This window comes from Lathyrus oleraceus, chromosome 3 (assembly GCF_024323335.1).
Source record: "Lathyrus oleraceus cultivar Zhongwan6 chromosome 3, CAAS_Psat_ZW6_1.0, whole genome shotgun sequence".
Taxonomy (NCBI): Eukaryota; Viridiplantae; Streptophyta; class Magnoliopsida; order Fabales; family Fabaceae; genus Lathyrus; species Lathyrus oleraceus.
Window position 1 is genome coordinate 321600534 of NC_066581.1, and position 10683 is coordinate 321611216.

A 10683-nucleotide genomic window follows, 5' to 3' on the forward strand; every position below is an offset into this window, starting at 1 on the left:
AAAAAGGGTGTCTCCCTTCACTAACACAAGTGGGGCTCTGTCATACAAAGCCTCAAAAGGAGTAGTCTTTAAGGAGGCATGATAATTGGTGTTATACCAATACTCTGCCCAAACTAGCCACTTAGGACATTTCTTGGGTTTCAAGCCAGTCACACATCTTAGATAAGTTTCTAAACATCTATTAACTACTTTAGTTTGCCCATCTGATTGAGGATGGTATGCATTATCGTACTTCAACTTAGTGTCTTCTTATTTAAATAATCCAGACCAAAAATTGCTTAAAAAAACTTTATCTCTGTCAGATACTATGGAGCTAGGGAATCCATGTAATCTGACCACTTCCTGAATGAACAACTCTGCAATTTCCTTGACTGTGTAAGGGTGGCTGATAGGTAGGAAATGAGCATATTTTGTCAGGCTATCCATTACTACCATGACTGTATCTACTCCTTGAACTTTAGGCAATCCTTCAATAAAATCCATGGATATATCACTCCATATCTGAGTTGGTATTGGCAAAGGTTGGAGTAGTCCTCCAGGTGCCAAGGTCTGATATTTGTTCCTTTGGCACACTTCGCAAGCCTACACATTTTCCTAGATTTTCTTTCTCATGCCTTCCCAATACACCACACTAGCAATCCTTTTGTAAGTCCTCAAGTATCCAGAGTGTCCACCTATAGATGTATCATAAAACTCATTGAGAATCTAAACCACTCTTGGTGATTGCTTTGGAATCACTACTCTGCCTTCATGATACAATCTCCCCCCTTTAAGCTGAAACCTTTTATGGATACAGGGGTCTTATACTAGTGCCTGCACAATAGCTTTCAGCTTATCATCTTTTTATACTTCATCTTCCAACCCTTCCCAAGCTTCACATTGAATGGTTGTGATGTAAGCATACTGCATTTGCCTTGATAAGGAATCTGCAGCATTGTTTTCCCTTCCAGGTTTGTACTTAACCTCAAAGTCAAACCCTAAAAGTTTGGACAACCATTTATGTTGTTTTTCCCCCATTATTCTCTGCTCAATGATGAATTTAAGACTCTTCTGGTCAGTGTGGACCTTGAAGTATCTGCCCATTAAATAGGGTCGCCATTTTTTAGTGGCAGTCACAATAGCCATAAGTTCCCTTTCATAAACTGATTTTTGTTAAGCCCTGTCAGATAAAGTCTGGCTCATGTAACAAATAGGCCTCCCTTCCTGCATTAGGACAACTCTTATTCCTTTCCCAGAGGCATCAGTTCCCAATACAAACTCCTTGTCAAAAATTGGCATAGCTAGGACAGGGATAGTGGTCATAGCTACTTTTAGCCCCTCAAAGGCCACTTGAGCTTCCTGATTCCATTTGAAGCTATCCTTCTTGAGTAATTTGGTTAGAGGCCAAGCAATATTCCCATAGTTTCTCAAAAAATTTCTATAGTGCCCTATTAAACCTAAGAATCACATCAACCCTTTTAAATCCTTAGGTATTGGCCACTTGGGCATGTCCCCTATTTTCTTGGGATCAACTGATACTCCCTTTCCAGAAATGATGTGTCCCAAATACTCAATCTCCTTTTGGCCAAAAGAACACTTCTTATTATTAGCATATATTTATATTCTAGTAGCACTTTTAAGATCATAGCTAGATGTTCCGTATGTTCCTCCATACTCTTACTATATATCAATATGTCATCAAAGAAAACCAAGCAAAATTTTCTTAGATAAGGCCTTAATACTTCATTCATTAAAGCTTGGAATTTTGATGGGGCATTTGTCAACCCAAAGGGCATCACTAGGAACTCATAGTGACCCTCATGGGTTCTAAATGCAGTCTTGGCAACATCCTCCTCTTTCATCCTGATTTGATGATATCCAGACTTCAAATCCAGCTTAGAGAAAATCACCGCACCTCCTAGCTCATCTAACAACTCCTCATTGACAGGTATAGGGAATTTGTTAGGGATAGTTACCTTATTCAAAGCTCTATAATTAGTGCAGAACCTCCATCCCCCATCCTTATTTTTCACCAATAAAACTGGACTTGAAAAAGGATTGGTGTTATGCCTTATGATGCTAGCTTGTAGTATATCTCTCACTATCTTCTCAATCTCATTCTTCTAATAAAAAGGATACCTTTAGGGCCTAATATTGGATATAACAGCCTCAGCTTTTAGCCTAATAGCATGATCATGATCCCTCGTAGGAGGTAGGCATGTAGGTAAACGGAACACCTCTTCAAAAGGATCTAACACCTCTCCTCATTCTGTCAGCTCAAGAGGGGACAACCCTGTGTCAGTTTCTAGGGTTTGCAGATAGAATCCCAACCCTTCATCAGTCAAGGCTTTAACCATATCCTTCCAAGAGGCTTGTCTGGTGCATAAAGCAGGATCCCCTTGTATCTTATATTTATGTCCCTCTCACTCCTATTTCAAACATAGGTTTCCAAAGATAGCCTCAATGTTTCCTAGGCTAGTTAGCCACTTCATCCCTAGCACCATATCTGACCCTCCCAAGTCCATCAAAAAGAAATGTTGATTACATTCCATTCCTTGCATGTCGAATGTTAATCCTTCACAAATCCCTTGATTTTTTACTCTCTCTCCATTTCCCACCTCAATCACATAAGTGGGGGTTTCCACTACTTTCAAGTTTAACTCCTTCACCAACCTAGAGTCAATAAAGTTAATGGTTGCTCCTGAGTCAATCAAGGTCAGCAACTCCTTGTCTTTCACTTTCACCCATACTTTGAAGGATTTATTGGAAGTAAAATCCTCCTTACTTTGCATAGACAACTGCAAAGTCTGCAATTTTTCCACTTGTTCCTCAATCTTCTGTGGTTGGATCCCTACGTTTTCCTCTGTTTCCTCTTCCTCACTACTATCTTCACAGAGTTTCAGACTCATGTGCTTGAATCTGCAAATGTGTTCCCTGTTCCATTTATCCCTACATTTGAAACAAAGTCCACTTTTACTCATTTCTTCCAGTTCTGCAGGGTTCAGCCTCCTCCCCTTAAATTTCTCATTCCCCCCAGTATTAGCCTTCTCACCCTCCTTCTTAGAACCCCCAAAATCTCCAGGATCCTTGATCCTCAAAGTTCCCTCTTTATCCCTCCATGAACTTCCCTTTTTTGTGAGAACCTCATTTTTTTCCTCAATAAGTAAAGCTTTATCCATAAGTTCAGCTAACCCTTGATTCTCATGTAGCTTTAATTCTGCTTGAATTTCTTCCTTCAGTCCATTCAAAAAAATGGAACCCAACATGACCCTCTCCTCCCTTCGTAAAGGTGCTACCATCATTTCAAACTTCTCCATGTATTCCACAACTGTACCCTTTTGTTTCAAACTCAACAGAGGTCCCATCGGGTTGTGTAAGAGTCCCGATTGAAACCTTCTCATCACAACCAATTTAAATTCCTCCCAAGTTCTCGATGGTGTTTGTTCTTCCCACCATTGATACCAGTTCAACGCCTTATCTTCCATAGCCAACATCGTTGCTTCCAACTTATCATGTACCCTTACTCCATTCAGATGGAAATACCTTTCAATGCGTACTAACCAACCATACGCATCTTCCCCCTTGAAAATTGGGATTTCCAACATCCTTCTACTTTCAAACAGTTTGGTTCTGCTTCCGCCTCCATGACGACGATGGCGTCGTCGCGGCTCCCGCGAAACCGTGCTCCGTTCACTCCCCTCACCCTCTTCGTCGTCCTCGTAGCCCCTCTCTAGTAGTCGTCCGTGTCGCACATGATTTCGAGCAGGTTGCTCTTGAATCAACTGTCGAATCTGCTCCACCGTGACCTGCGGTCGTGATTATTGCTCCATCACCAGCTGTTGAATTTGTTCCATCGTTCCTTCCAAGTTATTCATCCTCTGTTCTATTATGTCTACTCTGTTTTCCATGATTCTTCTTGTAAAGACCATTCACAAGCTGACGCAACCAGGCTCTAATACCAAATTGATAAGATCAATTTAGTAAATAAGAGAAAATTAAACAGTACACAAAAAGATTAGAAGAAGAAATAGAATATTATTCAGTACTAGAGTTCAAATGAGATCTAGTAGTACATAAATTGCAGAAAAAGAGAAATAGAAAGCTCGAAAAAAAAAGGCACTTCAAGACGCCTATCTCTCCTAGGAAGTTTTTCCACTAAAATATACATATTTAGAATGTACTTTTCCCTCATGATTTATTCTCTGAGATCTAGATTCTCTCCACACAACAGTAGCCACATGGTCAACCCATGTGCAGCTCTAACAGGATTTGTTTTATGTGTGAGTCATTCCTCCCTCTCTCCTCTTACGTGTCCTCTCATAACATTTGTCATATCTACCACATGTAAACAGAAGCAACTCTCTCCTCTTACGTGTCCTCTCATAATATTTGTCATATCTACCGCATGTAAACAGAAGCAAGTGAATAAACATGGTTAATATTAGCATATTGCTATTAGAAGGTACTGTAGTGCTTGAAATCAAAGTAATATAAGGAGGGGAGGGGGATAAGAAATAACACTGAACACAAACACAAAAATGTCGAGGAATTGAACAGATGAAAATTTTCATAGCTGGATTTGGATAACTCATCAAAAGTACAATGGCGATTGAAAGGGAAATTTGTGTATTTATACAACAAATTGAAGACAGTGAAAATATTACAACACAACTTACATTGGTGACTGATTAGTCAATAATATAGTTGTAAATATCTAAAACTGTTGCACAACAAATTGACTATCATGTACAAGTTTAGTCTAATTTTGTGGTAACTTCTTGTTGTCACCATTCTTGGTAACATGGCAGATTGGAGAATAGCAGCAGCATCTGCACTACTTGAGCCGTAAGCTGACAAAAACATGATTCATTACATATATTTACAAGTGATTCTGCTCCTCTACTTCCCCTTCAATTTCAATCCAGATTATCTTTCTAACTCACATTTTCCCTTCTGTGATTCAGCATCCAGAAGGTCGGCCGAAACAATACACACGACACCTTTCCTCGTGACAACATCCAGTAGATAAATAGCACAGATGGGTCATACATTTTGAAGAAGTATTGGTTTTCATGAGTAGGCCTGTCCTCATAATGGAAAACATGATTGTTGACTTCTTTTTCTCACTTTCTATCCTTAATTTGCTCCCGGGCTTTATTACAAAGCTCTAACATCTCAGCATGGCTAGGATCAAGACAAAGGGCGGCTTCACAGTCTCGGACAGTAGAAACAAAATCACCCATTGAATCATAAAATGCCGCTCGAAGATGTAACAGTTGTAGTTCTGGCTTGAAGTTGATGGCTCTTGAAAGCTCTACTATTGCTTCAGCTTCCTTATGATCGTCCATTAAGACTGATACAAAGACACCATGTCAGAATTTCAGAAGTTTTGTGACACCAAGACAAGGGTTTAGTTCAAGACTAAATCATGATAACATTATTATGCCACAATGCTGATAGCAAACACAGTACTTCTGCGTGAAGTAAAACCAAATATCAAGACAACAAAAGCAAAGAACATAAAGGAGGTTCTAATAAATTAGGTCGTCAAACAGGAACAGGATCAAACTGAAAATGATTCGTTTCCTGTCTCACTTCATAAATGACTGCTGGTGACAAGATAAACTTAGGCTAAAACGAGCATGACACCCTCCCGAATGTGTAACTTGATACTTGATAGGCATGTTATCAACACAAACTAGCAGAAACTTTGAACAGATATCTGATTCCTTAAGGCTTTAATACTTAAAGCAACATCTAAAGCTCATTTGTACTAATAAATGTGCAAGCACCATATAATATTTCCCATAATCTTCAACCCATTAAGAGGTGAGTATGTGAACCACACTGTCTTGATGCAAAGGAGTCAGCAGGTCTTATAAGACATGGACTGCAGAATCAGGACAGGGAAAAGGATAATATACTTTTCCGTAGGAAAAAAAAAAGAGAAGATGACTCCAGCATGGCTAGCTAGTTTTTAACGCCTTGATAAAGACAGGCCTAAACATGATGGCAATAAGAAGAAATGAGGGGAAATCTGGGCAGCTACACTGCTACGCTGGTCCCCAGATACATATCCCGCTGTCCATGGATACAAGGATTTTGCTTTTTTACTCTAATATAACTAAACATTTGTTTTTATACTCTAATATAACTAAACAATATATGTTAATATTAAGACGGTAAACAGGTTGGCCTGTAAGCCCACGGTTAAGTCATGTCCTTGTATATACCCAGCTCTCTAGCATGCTTAGAGGAGTTAACATAATACTAATGCAATTTTTTTTCACCATCGGTATCCGGCCCACTGGACCAACTAATCCGGTTTGGGGGTTATTCTGGCATCAAGTGGTTTCAGCCCCCTCCCAATCGCAGTTGCGAGGGATCGAACCGTAGTCTTTCCTACCAAGTCCAGTGCCAATCACCCCTGGACCAACTAACGTTTGGTACTAATGCAATTTATGTTAGACAGAGATTTGGATGGAAGTTGGCGTAATGCAATATTCTGATTAAATTAGAGAAAACTTAATCACCTATGTTACCAGCTTAAACAGGTTAACTTAGGGTAAATAAAAATTAATGAATAGTATCTAGTTGTATGGAAACTACCTGCCGCCCTATATCTGTATGGATATGTCCTTAGAGGATCCAACTGTGTTGCCAAACTAAGATCACTCTTTGCCATGTCACGGTCGCAATATTCTGAACGTTTCTCATAAGCTGATGCATTATTCTGGGCCTTTTCTATTAGCTTTGTCATCTCATCATATGCTGCTTTGTGCTGATTTTGAAGATGATATACACGTGCCAACCCCTGATGCGCTCGTGTATGCTTGATGTTAAGCGCATGCTTGTAGCAGTCAGCAGCAAGTTCTAGCTTATCGCAGTCTACATATATACTCCCTAAATTGTTTAGAGCCTAAAATGTTGAATGGCAAAATAAATTTATTGATTCAGCACCAGAATGAATTTTATATATTTAATTTCACTACATTATAACACTAACCTGTCCTTTCCGAAGACCATCTGAAGGGCATTTAAGAGCTTCCTCCAAGAGATCAATCACACTCTTTGAAGACTCGGAATCAAGACATGAGTCAGCTAATGCATAAGCTTTGAGAAAGAAAGCTTCAAATGACCTTTGAATAGAAATTGATTCCTCGGCCTTCGCTATAGCTTCTTCACGGTGACCAGTGTCATACAATATCCATCCTTCATAGACAAGTCTTTCATGTGCTGAAGAAGAATGATTTCTAGCCAGACGCAAACTACGCATTGCTGCCTTTTGAGAATTGAACCTGCAAGTTCAGGAACATCAATGCCTAAAATGGACCAAGTCGTGCTCAGGCATTAAAAGTAATGGAAGACAAAACACTAACTAAATATCTTATGTGAGCAACAATCAAATACTAGAATGATTCATTGCATATATGCATAGTGCATTGTATACATGATGAATACGGGGAGGTGGAAAGCCAATGAAAAAATATACATCCCCGTCATCAGCTTCCAAAACAAATATTAGCTTCCAGAGTTAGAGAGGACAGCAGGACACAACAACTCAAAACACGACCTCTCATGATAAATTATAAGACCTACTAAATGCTGCAAATCATGTAAAGCTTACACTCACCGTAACAGAAGTAGAGATTGCCGAAAGCGTAAAACACTTTTCCCTGGGTTATTTTCTAACATCTGGTGTACAACAGCCAAAGAACCAATATCATCAACGGAAGACCATCTGTCATACAATTGCATCCAACAATCAGCCTGATTCCACTGCTGGGCGACAGGGCGGAGGAGTTCTACCAAGCGATTGCCTTGCATATTCCCATAGAACATCATATAATTTGGATCCAATGTCAAAATTGCTCTGACATCCCTGAGGGCTCCTTCATAATCCTTCATGGCAATCAAGAACCAAGCTCTCAATTCAAGGCAGTCAGGAGAAATCTTGAAACCAATTATTTTATTGATTTCAGAAATGGCAGCTCCAATGTTATTCTCCTCCACCATAAAAACAGCCCGGTGTTTGTATGGAAAAGAAAGAGTTGGATCTAATTCAGTTGCAGAGACCAAGTCCATACTCTTTTCCTTCCCAATGCAATACAAAGACCTTTCCTGATACATCCAACCAACAGGTTTATGATCAGAAATAAGGGAGTTTATCATTTTGTATGCGGCATATGTGTGCCCACGTTTATATTGGGCTCTTGCGACACCCACTGAAGAATAAATATGTCCTTCCTTAAGAGCAGCCTCAAACCAATGTTGTGCATCTTTGTATTCTTTTCTCTCAAGCATCACAACGCCTAATTGGTGATAAGCAAGTTGCTTCTGCCAACCACTCGCCGCACATTCTCCTAACCTCTCTAAGAGCATTACAGACGTGGTAGATTTAACATCTTCTTCCATCGCAACCTGACTCAAAAAACAATATAACGAAAAGGACACATGCCCTATCGAGGCCAACCTATCCCTGCCCTCTACACTACAAAACAGTTTCAGAACACTCAAACGGTGCATCGAACTAGGGAGCTCTCTGAGAAACACCTGCAAGCAAGCTGCCACTAGTAGATATGCATTCTCCTCCAGTCCATACTCAATCAACAACAATGCATCATCCATGTCGAATAACAAAGAAGCCAAACGAGCATCACAAGCAGACTTCATCTCCACACAACAAAACCTATTCGCAAAAGAAAGCATCTCTAGGACAACATTATTCGGAAACTGACTCAACCTCTTGGTTCTACTAAAAACCTCAACAGCCATCATCACCTCAACATTAACACTATTCAGAGAGAAATTTATCCTCTCCCTCCTAGACTCAACAAATCCCCCATACAACATTGCCATAAAAGGCCTCGAAAGTGAGGCCATTGCGTATCTATTACACCTAATATCACTCTCACCTATACAAAAATACATATCATTGTAATCACTATCACCACTATCATCATCCTCATCTCCATAAGAAGTTGAGCATTCACATTCATCATTATCAACAATAATAACATCTTTCCTATAACACAAACAATGATCAAAACCAGATTCAGGATCATACCCCGTAACCAAACTAGCCTTAGGACATTCAAGGTTTCTTCCACAACAATCCATCGCTGAAGATCCAACAAGTTCATCCTCTCTCCTCTCATACCTCAACCAAGAAGCCAACACAACCTTCGAATGCACATCCACAGCATGCTGCCGCGCCGACCGGAGACACCGCCGGAACAATTTAACATCAGGCAACCCCTTGAACACGGAGCACTGCTCCAAAAAAGCCTCCGATTTCTCAACCTCCCCCGAACTCTCGATCCGGCGATACACACCGGCAAGCGTTTCAACCAAATCAATAGGCTTCAAGCAAGGCTCAATTGAAGGCTCTAGAGCCTCCGAGGAGGGGAGGCCACAAGGGAGTAGACCCTCCAAAACGACATCGGGAGTCGCCGTTTTGGTTCCAACCGGTTTGAACCGACCGGACTGTTTAGACCGGTCTATTAAATGATGAAAGAGTTTATCTCCGATGGATTCTCCACCGCCGCCGGTGTTCGGAGAATCGGCGCCGGCGGAGGAGTTAAGAGCGTAGACGTGAGTTCCTTTACAACCATCCGTGATTTTCGTACTACGGATCGAGGTGAGGATGTTGTGCTGCATCTTCCAATTTTTGTGTTTTTCTTTTTTTGTGTATTTTTTTGGTTTTTCTGTTTCCACTAAATTTGGGAAATTAACGGTGGAGGTTAAAGAATGATTGAAGGTTTTAGATTTTAAGGTAGTGGAATGAAACTGGATTGAGAGAGAACAAAACTGGATAAATATAAAAATTATTTTTAAAAAAATGGTGTTTATTTTAGATTCCCCTATTTTAGTTTTTGAATTGTTTAACTCAATCATTTAATTATTTATTTATTGTTTATTTATTTTTACAATAAAATGAAAAATGAATGGTGATGGTGATGGGAAGATGGAGATGAAGGTGGTTGTTAAAATGGTGGATTTTTCTTTTTTTTATTTATTTATTTGGTTTTTATCCGACAGACGTTTAAATATGTGGTTTGTGAAGGTATTTTTAGAGATCACAAAGATGGATTTCTTTTTTTAAAATAATCAATTTTTTAGAAAATAATTTCAAATTAACAAATTTTTCAAAAAACCACATTTAAAAGAGGATACGTCAGATGAACCGACGCATCCCATATGGATGAAGAAGAGACGTCTAATGCATTGGCGCCTGCATTGGCAGCCTCATGAGAAGGCGTCAATGCCTTTGGCGCCTGCATTGGCCCTCATGAAGAGGCGCCAATGCCTCTGGCACCTGCATGGTGCCTTAAGAGGAGGCGCCAAAGCCTCTGACGCCTGCATGTGTTGACATGTTGGGCGTCTAGCCTCTTGGCGCATGCATTGTATACCTCCTCGGTATAAATACATCGCCTTAGATGCAATATTTTTCACACAAAATCATCCCCTACTACCATATTTTCTCTCATTCAACTCCATTCTCCTTCAAGTTTTTGTGTTTTAACCATGTTTGCATACATTCAGAAGCGAAATGCCGATGTAATATTTTACGCCATTGCGTCTCTGATAAAGATTCGTCTCTGGAACACCGATATGTTTGAACGTCTTAATCGGACGTTGAATAGTTGGTTAGATGGAGAAATTGGAGATGGTGAAAGGATTAGAAGAATACAATGGCTTGTG

The 10683-nt window shown here is 39.9% G+C and overlaps 1 protein-coding gene across 1 annotated transcript; it reads right to left on the reverse strand.

Annotated features, from left to right (window-relative positions):
* Window positions 1-4518: 4518 nt before the first annotated feature.
* On the reverse strand, window positions 4519-9807 carry LOC127127416 (ethylene-overproduction protein 1). Its single transcript, XM_051056596.1, has 4 exons — window positions 7613-9807; window positions 6986-7277; window positions 6589-6898; window positions 4519-5332 (listed from the first exon to the last, which is right to left on the reverse strand). Exons 1-4 carry the CDS (start codon window positions 9637-9639, stop codon window positions 5103-5105), a joined length of 2859 nt encoding a protein of 952 aa, XP_050912553.1. The 5' UTR covers window positions 9640-9807; the 3' UTR covers window positions 4519-5102.
* Between the last annotated feature and the right edge of the window lie 876 nt (window positions 9808-10683).

Coding starts and splice junctions, on each gene's coding strand:
- LOC127127416 (XM_051056596.1), bottom strand. CDS start 9,639: ATGCAGCACAACATCCTCACCTCGATCCGTAGTACGAAAATCACGGAT. Junction 7,278..7,612: donor CAATCTCTACTTCTGTTACG/GTGAGTGTAAGC, acceptor CTGAACTTGCAG/GTTCAATTCTCAAAAGGCAG. Junction 5,333..6,588: donor ATACAGATATAGGGCGGCAG/GTAGTTTCCATA, acceptor TCTTTGTATCAG/TCTTAATGGACGATCATAAG.